The 15,713-nt window shown below is 39.7% G+C and overlaps 1 protein-coding gene across 3 annotated transcripts in view; it reads left to right on the top strand.

Annotated features, from left to right (window-relative positions):
* The window catches only part of LOC141110382 (sodium/hydrogen exchanger 9B2-like), a 134,140-nt gene that overhangs the window by 103,248 nt on the left and 15,179 nt on the right, over positions 1–15,713 (top strand). For 2 of the 3 annotated variants that reach the window (XM_073601712.1, XM_073601704.1), the window contains 2 exons: positions 6,107–6,256; positions 6,852–6,960. In XM_073601712.1, the coding sequence (XP_073457813.1) occupies positions 6,107–6,256; positions 6,852–6,960 (259 nt within the window). The remainder of the gene's footprint in view (positions 1–6,106; positions 6,257–6,851; positions 6,961–15,713) is intronic. The other variant, XM_073601721.1, reaches the window with a different exon arrangement.

The raw sequence follows: 15,713 nt of genomic DNA, 5'->3' as shown, positions 1-15,713 counted from the left end.
AATCAGTCTCCATATAATAGCCGTCATATCAAGAATGAAGAGGAAAAGAAAGACAGAGGAGGAATAAAAAGGGGAAAGAAGAAAAAGAAAGAGAGAGAGGCCCCAGGAGAGGGTGAGCACCACGGACGTGGGACCTGCACAAGTAAAAGTAACATTTCAGTATTTGCAGTTGACACCAAGCTATGCAGTGGAATAACATCCTTAAAGCATGTCTCCAATTAACAAGCCGACCTCAATGCACTGTCTAATTGGGCAACTAAGTGGCAAATGAGGTTTAATGTTGATAAATGTAAGGTTATGTACTTGGGGGCTAAGAATATGCATGCATCATACATACTAGGGGGAGCACAACTGGGGGAACCAGTGGTGGAGAAGGATCTGGGGATTTTAGTAGATCATAAGCTCAATAATAGCATGCAATGCCAAGCTGCGGATTCCAAAGCGAGTAAAGTCCTTTCTTGTATTAAGAGAGGTATGGACTCCAGCGAGAGAAACATCATTTTGCCCCTGTACAAATCATTAGTAAGATCTCATCTGGAATGTGCAGTTCAGTTTTGGGCACCAGTTTCTCAAAAAGGATATTGGGGAACTGGAAAAAGTGCAACCAAACTGATAAGAGGCATGGAGGAGCTCAGCTATGAGGAAAGATTAGAGGAACTGAATCTATTCCCTCTTGAGAAGAGAAGATTTAGGGGGGATATGATCAGCATGTACAAATACATAAGTGGTCCATATAGTGAACTTGGCGTTGAGTTATTCACTTTAAGGTCATCACAGAGGACAAGAGGGAACTCTTTACGTCTAGAGGAAAAAAGATTTTATCTCCAAATACGGAAAGGTTTCTTCACAGTAAGAGCTGTGAAAATGTGGAATAGACTCCCTCTGGAGGAGGTTCTGGCCAGCTCAGCAGGTTGCTTTAAAAAGGCCTGGATTCTTTCTTAAATGTACATAATAGTACTGGGTACTAACATTTATAGGTAAAGTTGATCCAGGGAAAATCCGACTGCCTCTCAGGGAATCAGGAAGGAATTTCTTTCCCCTGCAGTAGCAAATTGGAGCATGCTTTGCTGGGGTTTTTCGCCTTCCTCTGGATCAACTGTGGGTGAAGGATTGTGTATATGTGATTGTTGTGTGGTGTTTTGGTTGAACTAGATGGACTTGTGTCTTTTTTTTTCAACCTAACTATGTAAAAGCTGGTCCCTGTTGAATGGACAAGAAGGAAAACCTACATCCATCATCAGCCACAGCCGCTGATCAGTATATTAGGACATCACAGGGTCTAACTGTCAGAATACAAGCATGGATTCCTCCTCCACCTCATTTGTATGGATGGAGGAATCTCTTCACTTTTTTCAGCACACTGGCAGCCTGTTCAAAATCACTTGCCCTGACATAATGCATATAAATGCAGTGAACAAGTGTGAACCCAGACTTGGTGAGAATGAGGCTACATCAAGGGGCAGTCACCAGCAATGATTGGTAGATTGTTTGCAGCGGTTGCAAAGCTGCCTGCACACACTGTGCGCAGGCTTGCCAACCCCCAAACCACTCAAAACAGAGTGACAAATATGTGAGCATGGCTAGAATTATGAAAGACCTGGGGCACCATAGGATAAAAAAGAAAATAAGTTCTGTGGCGTGCGCAGTACACATGGCCAAATTTTGCTTATCAGTCAGAAGAGCTGAAAGGGGGATCAGAATCTGTACTTAGTCGCTATATATACACTACATACATATTATAGTCCTTCTACCCACAAAATATGCCTAATTACTGTACCACAACTGACAGCCTCACAGACACAAATAAACCTCAGGACAAAGAATCATTGTTTAAAAATTAAATGTTTCCATTACATTACTTTTATGCACACCGAAATGATATTTTTTCTGACTGATCCTACCTGTATAGAGTGCAGGGGTCAGGATAAGTACCATACATAACAACAAGCAGCAGAAAAAGAAAATACGCTTCGCTAAAGTGTAAATAATGTATAAAATATATATTGAATGTATTAAATACTAATCTAAAGAAAAAATGTTTTTAAAATATATATATATATATATATATATATATATATATATATATATATATATATATATATATATATATATATATATATATAAAATAGTGATAATGTACCAGTGCAATATAGAAAATATCTAAATCTATATCATCAAATATAAGTATACATAATAAATATATAATAAAGTGCAATGTGCATATATAACACAGCAACTATATCTTTGGTGTAATATGCAAAAAGTGCCCAGTGCCACACAGTATATGTGATATGCAATCAGAAAACAATATTAAAAGTGATCTGTGAATCCAGTAATAAATCACATAGGTGTATTAAATGTCCATAAATGAAAATCCAGCATGCAGGGGCCAGGACGGAGCATGGAGCGGTCTGTTTGCTGTGATGCGACGCACACTTTACCCTTACTGCCACGAATTGTCTGGAATCTGTTGTTAGATTGGTGTACTTACGCACCCCAAATTTGTGAGTACCCCATTGTGGGGAGTGATTTTATATTAAAAAAAAAACTTTTTAAACGTTATTACACCATCAAGTTTTTTTTCTCTCATATATTTTTGGAGCTGCTATTCATACTGTGCACCTGGATATCATCATTGAGCCGTGGGATGGCTCCAAAGTGTGTTTAGACTTAGTTTCACAGCTGAGTCACACGCTCTGAGGTGAGCGGTATTCCTTGGGGGTCATTGGATGACACTGGAGCATGGTTTTGTAGCACTGAAATCATTTGGAGCATGCTGGATTTTCATTTATGGACATTTATTTAACACACCTATGTGATTTATTACTGGATTCACGGATCACTTTTAATATTGTTTTCTGATTGCATATCACATATACTGTGTGGCACTGGGCACTTTTTGCATATTACACCAAAGATATATTTGCTGTGTTATATATGCACATTACACTTTATTATATATTTATTATGTATACTTATATTTGATGATATAGATTTACATATTTTCTATACATTCAATATATATTTTATACATTATTTACACTTTAGCGCAGCGTATTTTCTTTTTCTACATTGGTGCACGGTATATGAGACGTGTTCTACGCAGGCAGCTAGGTGATTTTACGCTTTAGGCATTAGATCATTGTGGCTCGCAGGGTTTCTCTCTAATTTGGTATAGAGTGCAGCAGTCAGGATGAGCCCTCTGTTTACATCAGAGTCCACCCTTATATCAAAATCCCCCTTGCATCAGGGTTCTCTCCTTACATCAGAGTCCTCAGTTTTCCCCCTTACACCATAGTGCCCCCCTTACATCAAAGTTCTCCCTTAAATCAGACTCTCTCCAGCATTCCCTCCTTACATCAGAGTCTAAACAGCTCCACCTTGGATCAAAGTCCACAGAATTCCCCCTTACGTTAGAGCAGGGCTTGACAAATTTGCTTTGAATCTAGGGGCCAGTTAAAGTTAGGAGCCAGTAAGGCTGGGTTCACACATATGCGAATTGGACGCGGGTTTTCCCCGCATCTGATTTGCATGACAGGCAAGTGTGACCGGCTCTCAATGGAGGTGACCGGCTCTCAATGGAGCCGGTTCACACATACCTGGGGTGGCCACTATCCAGATTGAAAAAAGGGTCCGGTGCATCTTTGGGTCTGGTTCAGGTGCGAATTCAGGCTAAAATTCAGACCTGAATCGCACCTTAACCGGTGTACAGGAACGCACCAGACCCCAGGCATGAACCCGCGGCCGCACATGTGTGAACCCAATCTTTGAAGTGATTGGTTGCTGCCCAGCGTGGGGGTTTTGAATCGGGTCTCCACTGACCAGGTCCAGAGCCCCCATGAAGTTTGTAAAAAAAAAAAAAAAAAAAATACTAAGTACTTGTGTAGGTGTGTGTGTGTGTGTTTGTTTTTATAATCTATCCTACAAATATACCCTCCCAAAATGTATCCCCAGGTCGCAACATTGCAATAAGAAAATTGGGATGACATTTGCGTTTACTGTGAAAGCATCACATGCTCACGTAAGTAAACGCAATTTTTGAATTTTTTTCTTGCAGTCACAAATCTGTGAAAAAGTCACTGTTGTGCTAATTTATGCCCTCGTCAGTCTGACTTTTTCCTGATATAGGTGTTATACTGACAATTTAAGAAAACCCTATCCATCACGATGTAGAGTTGAAAGGGGACTAAAGCTTTACAATTCAGCTACATGACATAAAGGTTGCACTAATGTGTTATTACTTTATTCAGTAGACTTTGTTGATTTTTTTATTCTTTTATTTTTTTCAAATATGGTATATGGTGGTGCACAAATTACGTACATATTGCATTGAGAAAAAGTATACAAAAATGTAAAAAAAAAATTCTTTTTTTTTTTGCAAATAAAAATCTAATGAAAGCCCCATCTGTCCAAAAAACAATGTAGACTACAGCTGCTAAAAAGCATGTGTGGAACCAAGATATCAATTAAACACTCTGGAACTCAAGATTAAGACTCTGTTCCCATCTGCGCATTACATGCTTGTAGCACCATTAATTATTGGCACCCCAACTGCAGCCAGCAAATGCACACCGCAAGAGGGCACATTTGTTGCGTGTAGGGCAGCCCATCCAAATGAACAGGCAGCCCTATGCATGTCTGAAGGTCCTCCTTGGATTTTGGCCTTTGCTGTGCAGCTAGTTTGAAAAGAATGTTTCATGTATGTGGTATCCCCATACTTAAGAGGAATAGCAGAGTGTGTTTTGGGGTGTATTTCTAAGTATGCCCATGCTGTGTGTGAGAAATACCTTATTATTTAATTGACAGCTGTGTGTAAAATAAATAGATTTTCTTTCTTATTTTTCATTTGTGGCAAAAATGTGATCTTCAAAAGACACAGTGTGCCTCTAATTAAATATGTTGGAGGGTCCACTTTGCAAAATTTCATGGCACTTCAGGACCTCAAGAAATGTGATGGGTAGTCAGGAAATCAGATCCAACATTTATGCCCTGTGAAAGCCTGAAGGTGCTCATTGGATTTTGGGCCACTCTCTGCATCTGGGCAGTGAAAAAATATTTACACATGTGGTATCCCTACTTGGGATAAGTAGGAGAATGTGTATTGATGTGTAATTTTAAGTATGCCTATGCCATGTGTGAGAAATAGTTTGTTAAATTGACAACTCTGTGAAATAAAATCAACCATATACTGTATATCAAAAAATAAATATATGTGAAGAAACTGACTTTTGCTGCAGCCAGATATTTCAAATTTTGATTCCTCAGTCCAGAGCACCTGCCGCCATTTTTCTGCACATCAGTTCCTATATTTGCATTTCTGCAAATGGAGTTGGAGATTTTGGTCAGGATCAATGGTGTCCTTAACGCTGTCCTCAATGCTGCAGTGTGTGTGTGTGTGTGTGTGTGTATATGTATGTGTATATATGAATATTATTATTTTATTTTTTTACATATACTATCATTTTTTTTTTCTTTTAATGTTGCAGTATTTTTTTGTCTACCATTGCTCAAACGAATTTTCATTTCAAATTGGCTAAATACATTTCTGGTAAATCAAAGCAGGTGTGCAAAAATTAACAATTAGTTTTCTTTAGAAGGCAGTCACAACCGGAGTAGAAATGCCTGTCCCTTGCTAGTATGTTGCAAAGGACCCCTGCTTTCTGTTTGGAAGCAAGGATCTCTCTGCACAGGTCTGATACAATTCCTGCTATTCAACACCTCCAATATTCAGAAACACAAGGTAAAGATTGAATTGTGAGGTATATTAAGCTCTTACTACTTTATAGCTGCGATTTTTTACTAAATGTTTGGAGCTCAATGGCATAGGGTTAGTCTAGTAAGTGCGAGAGAGGTGAGCCTTAATGTAACCCTTTTCAAAATACCCTGAAACTTTTTATATATTTGATTTTGAAAAAAAATACTTGGCAACAACATGGATAGAGGACAGACAGAATTTTCATGGGGATCCTAGGTGGAGAACAGACAAAATTGGTTATGGGATCCAATTTCCATTACGTAACAACCTGTGGAGTCTACCCAAGACAAATATTCGCAAAAAGCTATACATTTCATTATGTTCAACTGGATGTGTTTTCATTCCCTACAGGAGAATCTGAAATGGAAGAGATCCTACCTCATCCTGGCTCTTTCCATATTTGCAGTGTTCGGAAGCCTGTCCTTTGGTTTTCCTGGGTCAGGAGGACTGTGTACACTAGTGATGGCTTTTCTTGCAGGCATGAGATGGTCTGGAGAAAAGGTATTATTAGAACAGAACATTCTGTCAGATCGCTAGGAAACCTATATGACCCTTTTGGAAAGAACAAGAAGGGGCCATACAAACAATACTTAAATAATTTAGATTTACACATGTATCAATAAGTAGTAGATATAATGTGTTCATGTCAGTATCTTAATTTTCACCAAATGTTTTAGCTCTGTATAAACTTTGACAAGTGCGTGTGCACAAGACTAGTTATGATTTTGCTTAGCTAGGATCGAATTCAACAATTAGAAATTAGTTCATTCCCATTGGAATTGACAACATTTTTCTATCCTTGTCTTATTTATTTTTATTTTTTTGCTTGGTCTGGTTGAAACAAATTATTGAACTGTCCCCTTTAACTCGTAGATAATCAAATATTCTGAATCAACAATTTTTTAACAACATTTTACCAGTGTAAGCTCTGCCTAATTTCTGCTTTCATTGAGGCAGCTAATTTATTTGCCATAACAGTGCAGTTTAATTAATTGTCCTTATGACTGTTTATTGGTATAACGTGTGTGACTTTTTTAAGTGTGATTAAATATTGTGTGGAAAGCATCTAACTTTTCTTTCTTTTATTCATAAATAGACTGTGGTTGAAGATATAGTAGCCGTTGGATGGGATATTTTCCAACCACTGCTGTTTAGCTTGATTGGATCAGAAATACAAATTGCCTCCTTGAGACCTGAGACTGTTGGTAAGTATAGAAAGTCGCAGTATGGAGTTGTGTTCTAAAGCTGTTATGCCGTATATTTCATCTTTAACAAAGGACTTTGTAGAGGGTGGCCTTGGATGGACCTCTCCTCGTTTGGACCTGTTGGGTTACCCTGAGAGGCATGGGACAAGCACATATACAGTGAGGGAAAAAACGTATTAGATCCCATGCTGGTTTTGTACGTTTTCCCACTGACAAAGAAATGATCAGTCTATAATTTTAATGGTAGGTTTATTTTAACAGTGAGAGACAGAATAACAAAAACAAGATCCAGAAAAAACGCATTTCAAAAAGTTATAAATTGATTTGCATTTTAATGCATGAAATAAGTATTTGATCCCCTATCAATTAGCAAGATTTCTGGCTCCCAGGTGTTCTATACAGGTTATGAGCTGAGATTAGGAGCACTCTCTTAAAGGGAGTGCTTCTAATCTCAGCTTGTTACCTGTATAAAAGACACCTGTCCACTGAAGCAATCAATCAATCAGATTCCAATCTTTCCACCATGGCCAAGACCAAAGAGCTGTACAAGGATTTTGGGGACAAGATTGTAGACCCACACAAGGCTGAAATGGGCTACAAGACCATTGCCAGGCAGCTTGGTGAGAGGGTGACAACAGTTGGTGCGAGTATTCGCAAATAGAAGAAACACAAAATAGCTGTCAATCTCCCTCGGTCTAGGGCTCCAAGCAAAATCTCACCTCGTAGTGTCAATGATCATGAGAACAACTATCTCAAGGCAGCTGGGACCATAGTCACCAAGAAAACTATTGGTAACAGACTACGCTGTGAAAGACTGAAATCCTGCAGCTCCTGCAAGGTCCCCCTGCTCAAGAAAGCACATGTACAGGCCCGTCTGAAGTTTGCTAATGAACATCTGAATGATTCAGAGAATAACTGGGTGAAAGTGTTGTGGTCAGATGAGACCAAAATCAAGCTCTTTGGCATCAACTCAGCTCGCCGTGTTTGGAGCAGGAGGAATGCTGCCTATGACCCCAGGAACACCATCCCTACTGTCAAACATAGCGGTAGAAACATTATGCTTTGGAGATGTTTCTTTGTTAAGGGGACAGGACAACTTCACTGCATCAAAGGAACGATGGATGGGGGCCATGTACAGTCAAATCTTGGGTGAGAACCTCCTTCCCTCAGCCAAGGCATTGAAAATGGTCGTGGATGGGTATTCCAGCATGACAGTGACCCAAAACACATGGCCAAGGCAACAAAGGAGTGGCTGAAGAATAAGCACACTAAGGTCCTGGATTGGCCTAGCCAGTCTCCAGACCTTCATCCCATAGAAAATATGTGGAGGGAGCTGAAGGTTTGAGTTACCAAACGTCCGCCTCGAATCCTTAATGACTTGGAGAGGATCTGCAAAAAGGAGTGGGACAAAATCCCTCCTGAGATGTGTGCAAACCTGGTGGCCAACTACAAAAAACACCTGACCTCTGTGATTGCCAATAAGAGTTTTGCCACCAAGTACTAAGTCATGTTTTGCAAAGGGCTCAAATACTTATTTCACTCACTAAAATGCAAATCAATTTATAACTTTTTTGAAATGCGTTTTTTCTTGATTTTTTTTTTCTGTCTCTCACTGTGAAAATAAACCTACCATTAAAAATTCACATTTTTGTAAATATTTTATTATAACTTTTATGTGACAACACTGAAGAAATTACACTTTGCTACAATGTAAAGTAGTTAGTGTACAGCTTGTATAACAGTGTAAATTTGCTATCCCCTCAAAAGAACTCAACACACAGTCATAAATGTCTAAAGCGCTGGTAACAAAAGTAAGTACACCCCAAGTGAAAATGTCCAAATTGGGCCCAATTAGCCATTTTCCCTCCCTGGTGTCATGTGACTCATTAGTGTTACAAGGTCTTAGTTGTGAATGGGGAGCAGGCGTGGTAAATTTCTTATCGCTCTTGCTCTCTCTCATACTGGTCACTGGAAGTTCAACATGTAACCTCATCGCAAAGAACTCTCTGTGGATCTGAAAAAAATAATTGTTGCTTAACAGAAAACTAGCCTATGCTATAAGATTGCCAAGACCCTGAAACTGAGCTGCAGCACGGTGGCCAAGACATACAGTGATTTAACAGGACAGGTTCCACTCAGAACAGGCCTCGCCATGGTCGACCAAAGAAGTTGAGTGCACGTGCTGAGCGTCATATCCAGAGGTTGTCTTTGGGAAATAGACATATGAGTGCTGTCAGCATTGCTGTAGAGGTTGCAGGGGTCGGGGGTCAGTCTGTCAGTGCTCAGACCATACACTGCACACTGCATCAAATTGGTCTGCATGGCTGTCGTCCCAGAAGGAAGCCTCTTCTAAAGATGATGCACAAGAAAGCCCACAAACAGTTTGCTGAAGACAAGCAGACTAAGGACATGGGTTACTGGAACCATGTCCTGTGGTCTGATGAGACCAAGATAAACCTATTTGGTTCAGATGGTGACAAGCGTGTGTGACGCCAACCAGGTGAGGAGTACAAAGACAAGTGTGTCTTGCCTGCAGTCAAGAATGGTGGTGGGAGTGTCATGGTCTGGGGCAGCATGAGTGCTGTCTGCACTGGGAAGCTACATTTCAGTGAGGGAACCATGAATGCCAACATGTACTGTGACATACTGAAGCAGAGTATGATCCCCTCCCTTTGGCAACTGGGCCACGGGGCAGTATTCCAACATGATAAATGACCCCAAACACACCTCCAGGACGACCACTGCCTTGCTAAAGAAGCTGAGGGTAAAGGTGATGGACTGGCCAAGCATGTCTCCAGACCTAAACCCCATTGAGCATCTGTGGGGCATCCTCAAATGGAAGGTGGAGGAGTGCAAAGTCTCTAACATCCACCAGCTCTGTGATGTCATCATGGAGGAGTGGAAGAGGACTCCAGTGGTAACCTGTGAAGCTCTGGTGAACTCCATGCCCAAGAGGGTTAAGGCAGTGCTGGAATATAATGGTGGCCACACAAAATATTGACACTTTGGGCCTAATTTGAACATTTTTCACTTTGGGGTGTACTCGCTTTTGTTGCCAGTGGTTTAGACATTAATGGCTGTGTGTTGAGTTATTTTGAGGGGGCAGCAAACTTACACTGTTGTGAAAAGAGTGTGGGGGGGGGGGGGGGGGTTGCTGCGCTAACCAGGAAAATAGCTATAGATCTCTATGTATGGTCACTTGCTATGTGCTAAAAGCCATATAATATTTAGAATAGCATATGTAAAATCAAATGAAATAAGATAAAATAAAATCGCATGATATAATAAAATCGCATAGGTTAGTGTTGATTACTAAAAACCTGGTGAAATGTGAAAATGTTGTAATAAAGTGATAATCCAAGGGAGTGTTATAGGTTACAATAAAACGTAAATATGTCTACAAACCATCCAATAGATATAAAGCAAATTGATCATGTAATCTATAGTGCAAAACACATGTATTAAAGTGCTAGTGCTCAAGTGACCTGAAAAAAATTATTCAGACAAATATATAACAAAGCATGAAGTGAATGAATAAATAAATAAATCCAGTGAAAAAATGGTATAAAGACCCAATCCTAGTGGTTTAAATAAATGTTGTATATAAAATCTGGTGTGGGTGGTCAGATTGATAATATATTGACCCAATCCAAATGCTAGTATCCAAAGATAATAAATGTCATGCCAATGGATCCAGCGAATACGTGCAAAAAATGTCTTATAAAAGGTCTTATAAGGATCGCTGGATCCATTGGCATGATATTTATTATCTTTGGATACTAGCATTTGGATAGCTTTAATACATGTGTTTTGCACTATAGATTACATGATCAATTTGCTTTATATCTATTGGATGGTTTGTAGACATATTTACGTTTTATTGTAACCTATACCACTCCCTTGGATTATCACTTTATTACAACATTTTCACATTTCACCAGGTTTTTAGTAATCAACACTAACCTATGCGATTTTATTATATCATGCGATTTTATTTTATTTTATTTCATTTGATTTTACATATGCTATTCTAAATATTATATGGCTTTTAGCACATAGCAAGTGACCATACATAGAGATCTATAGCTATTTTCCTGGTTAGCGCAGCACCCCCCCACTCTTTTCATTTCTGCTTATTTTGGGCTCATGTTTGGCCCTTTTTCTGGTGTGTGCAGCTGTCCAGTTGCATTCTCCACAGTTCTCAACCTTTTTTTCTGTCTTCGTTTTTTTCTGTCTTTGTTTCTTTTTTCCAAATTTGGTAGCGCAGGAATAGCTTTCATTTCAAATTTACACTGTTATACAAGCTGTACACTCACTACTTTACATTGTAGCAAAGTGTCATTTCTTCAGTATTGTCACATGAAAAGATATAATAAAATATTTACAAAAATGTGAGGGTGTACAGTATGTAAAAAATAAAGATTTTTCTTTTTTTTTTTATTTTTTTTTATTTCTTCATTTTCCAAATAATTGTTTCGAAAAAATTATAACTTCAAAAATCTATGCCTCTTACTAAATGCCTTGGACTGTCTACTTTTCAAAAAGGGGGTATTTGTACTAGCCTGTTTGGGGACTCTAGAACTTTCCTACAGACTAAATATACACTCATCGGCCACTTTATAAGGTACACCTGTTCAATTGCTTGGTAACACAAATTGCTAATCCGCCAATCACATGGCAGCAACTCGGTGGATTTAGGCATCTAGACGTGGTGAAGACAACTTGCTGAAGTTCAAACTGAGCATTAGAATGGGAAAGAAAGGGTATTTAAGTAACTTTGAACGTGGCATGGTTATTGGTTCCAGATAGGCTGGTATGAGTATTTCAAAAACTGCTGATCTACTGGGATTTTCACGCACAACCATCTCTAGGGTTTTTCAGAAAATAGTCCAAAAAAAGAGAAATGTCCAGTGAGCATCAGTTGTGTGGACGAAAATGCCTTGTTGATGTCAAAGGTCAGAGGAGAATGCGCAGACTGCTTTGAGCTGATAGAAAGGCAACTGTAAACCATTCATTACAACCAAGGCATGCAGAATACCATCTCTGAACACACAACACATCGAACCTTGAAGCAGATGAGCTGCAGCAGCAGAAGACCACACTGGGTGCTACTCCTGTTAGCTAAGAACAGGAAGCTGAGGGTACAATTTGCACAAACTCACCAAAATTAGAAGGCTGGAAAAACTTTACCTGGTCTGAGTCTCGATTTTCAGCTGCAACATCCAAATGGTAGGGTCAGAATTTGGCGTAAACGTGAAAGCATGGATCCCTCCTGCCTTGTATCAACAGGTCAGGCTGGTGGTGTAATGGTGTGGGGAATATTTTCTTGCCATACTGGGCCCCTTAGTACCAATTGAACATTGTTTAAACACCATGGCCTACCTGAGTATTGTTACTGACCATGTCCATCCCTTTATGACTGCAGTGTACCCATCTTCTGATGGCTACTTCCAGCAGGATAATGCACCATGTCACAAAGCTCAAATCATCTCATCACTGGTTTCTTGAATATGAACAATGAGTTCACTGTACTCCAATGGCCTCCACAGTCAACAGATCTCAAACCAATAGAGCACCTTTGGGATGCGGTGGAATGGGAGCTTCGCATTATGCATGTGCAGCCAACAAATCTGTGTAATGCCATTATAAATTTGGGCCAAAATCTCTGAGGAATGTTTCCAACACCTTATTGAACCTATGCCACAAAGAATGAAGGCAGTTCTGAAGACAAAAGGGGTCCAACCCAGTACTAGCAAGGTGTACCTAATAAAGTTGCCACTGAGTGTACACTGATTTGTTTGTTTTTTTTCACCAAAGAAATATAGCAGTATACATTTTGTCCTAAAGCTATGAAGAAATATTTATTTGGAAAATTTAACAGCAGTCACAAAAGGTGTGTTTTTTTTTTTTTTCTTTCAAAATTTCCAAAAAAAATCCAGTGATGATTAGATACCACCAAAAGAAAGCTCTATTTGTATGGAAAAAAAATTGATAAAAATTTCTTATGGGTACAATGCTGCATGATCGTATAATTTTCATTCAAAGTGTGACGGCGCTGAAAGCTGAAAATTGGCATAGGCAGGAAGGGGGTAAAAGTGTCAGGTATTAAAGTTATTAACAACTTCAGCCCGGAAGGATTTACCCACTTCCTGACCAGACCATTTTTTGCGATATGGCACTGCGACAATTTCACGGTCGTGTGACGCTGTACCCAAACAAAATTGATGTCTTTTTTTTTTCCCCACAAATAGAGCTTTCTTTTGGTAGTATTTGATCACCTCCTGCGGTTTTTATTTTTTTCGCTATAAAGCAAAAAAAGAGCGGGAATTTTGAAAAAAACACTATTTTTTACTCTTTGCTATAATAAATATCCAAAAAAACAAAAACAAATTTCTTCATCAGTTTAGGCCACTATGTATTCTAGATATTTTTGGGAAAAAAAGTGTATATTGATTAGTTTGCGCAAAAGTTATACGTCTACAAAAATTCAAGTTAGACTTACCGGTAACTTGTTTTCCAAGAGTCTTTCAGGACAGCACTTGAGAGAGTGGCTCCTCCCCTTGCCAATAGGAAACACCTCTTCCACCAAATTTAAAAGGAGGCTCCTTCCCACACATTGCCAGTAGTAGTAGAGAACCTCTGGCCCCGAGCTGGAACACATAATTAAGATATGGTTAGTTACAGTGTGTGTGTATATATATATATATATATATATATATATATATATATATATATATATATATATATATATATATATATATATATATATACAATAGGGCGGGATGCTGCTGTCCTGAAAGACTCTTGGAAAACAAGTTACCGGTAAGTCTAACTTGGATTTTCCCTTAACGTTTTTCAGGACAGCACTTGAGAGGATAATAGAGACTCACCCTCTAAGGAAGGACCACAGCCTGCAGAACTTTTCTGCCAAAAGCCTGATCCCCTGCTGACAGGAGATCCAATCTGTAATGACGGACAAACGTTAAGTAACTTGACCACATAGCCACCTTACAAATTTGATCTGGGGTGGCACCAGCTCTTTCTGCCCATGTAGTTGCCTGGGCCCTTGTTGAATGAGCCCTAATTCCCAGCGGGGGAGATGGACCCATCTGAGAATAGGCTACAGAAATGGCTGTCTTAAGCTATCTAGCCAATGATTTCTTTGATGCTTGGTGGCCTTTTTCGTTTTCAGAAAAAAGAACGAATAATGAATCTGAGGATCTAAAACCTCCTGTTACTTCCAAGTAATGTAATAGGGTACGCCTCACGTCTAAGTTGTGAAACTGCTCTTCCTTTTTCCCTGAAGGGTTAGAACAAAAGGTTGGAAGGATAATCTCCAGGGACCTGTTATGAAAACTAGCCACTTTTGGCAAAAACCCCGGATCTACTTTAAGTACAATCCTATCTGAAAAAAATTGACAAAAAGGGTTCTTTTACTGATAGGACGTGCAGTTCACTAATCCTTCTTGCCGATGTGATTGCGACAAGAAAAGTAGTTTTCAAAGTTAAATTCTTTAGTGATATGGCCTGTAATGGCTCAAATGGTTCTTTTGCGAGTGCTTGCAGAACCACCGAGAGATCCCAATTTGGAAAATGCTTCATCGGGACTGGTCTGGATCAGAGTTTCTGAAGATAATGCCGCGTACACACGACCGGACTTTACGGCAGACTTTGTCCGGCGGACTTTTCGACGGACTTTACGCGGACTTCCCAAATGAACGGACTTGCCTACACATGATCAACCAAAGTCCGACGGATTCGTACGTGATGACGTATGACCGGACTAAAACAAGGAAGTTCATAGCCAGTAGCCAATAGCTGCCCTAGCGTCGGTTTTTGTCCGTCGGACTAGCATACAGACGAGCGGACTTTTCGACCAGACTCGAGTCCGTCGGACAGATTTGAAACATGTTTCAAATCTAAGTCCGTCAAACTTTTGAGAAAAAAAGTCCGCTGGAGCCCACACAAGATCGAATTGTCCGACGGACTCCGGTACGCTGGACCAAGTATGCCGGAAAGTCCGCTCGTGTGTACGCGGCATAAGGATCTCTCCAGATAAACTCCTAATACGGCCACTTGCACTTTGCTGACTACAAAACCTTTGCCAGCACCTTTTTGCAAAAACTCCAATATTGAGACTGTCTTTTACATCCCTATGTTCTGAATGACAGCAAGAAACATAGACCTTCCATACTTTGGCGTAAATAGCTATAGTTACCTTTTTCCTACTGAAAAGTAATGTGGTTATTAACTGTTCTGAAAAACCTTTGCTTCTTAACAATTGCTTTTCAGATACCAGGCAGTGAGTTTTAACCTGGCTACATTCGGATGATGTACTGGCCCCTGTATCATCAAATCCTGACTGAGCGGAAGTTGCCAACATGGCTTGATTGCCAACTGCAGAACTGTGGAAAACCAAGCTCTCTTTGGCCAAAATGGAGTAATCAAGATTGATACTCTTATTGTATTTTTCTCAACACCAGTGGAATCAACTGGAAAGGGGGAAAAGCATACCCCAGGTGAAAATTCCACGGATGTGTCAGAGCGTCTATCCCCTGAGAGTTGTCGTCTCTCTGAAGGGAAAAAAATTGTGGGAGCTGCGTGTTTTCACTTGAAGCAAACAGGTCTACTTGTGGAAAGCCCCAAGTCCTGGCGATCAATACAAACACTTCTGCATTCAGGCTCCACTCTGGTTCCTGAACTTTCTATCGGCTCAGATAATCCGCTACTTCGTTTAACCTGCCTTTGAGATG

Source organism: Aquarana catesbeiana, linkage group LG01 (genome assembly GCF_042186555.1).
Source record: "Aquarana catesbeiana isolate 2022-GZ linkage group LG01, ASM4218655v1, whole genome shotgun sequence".
In the NCBI taxonomy this organism is placed as follows: Eukaryota; Metazoa; Chordata; class Amphibia; order Anura; family Ranidae; genus Aquarana; species Aquarana catesbeiana.
Note: the sequence above shows the minus strand (reverse complement) of the source record. Positions and strands in the feature narration are given on the sequence as shown.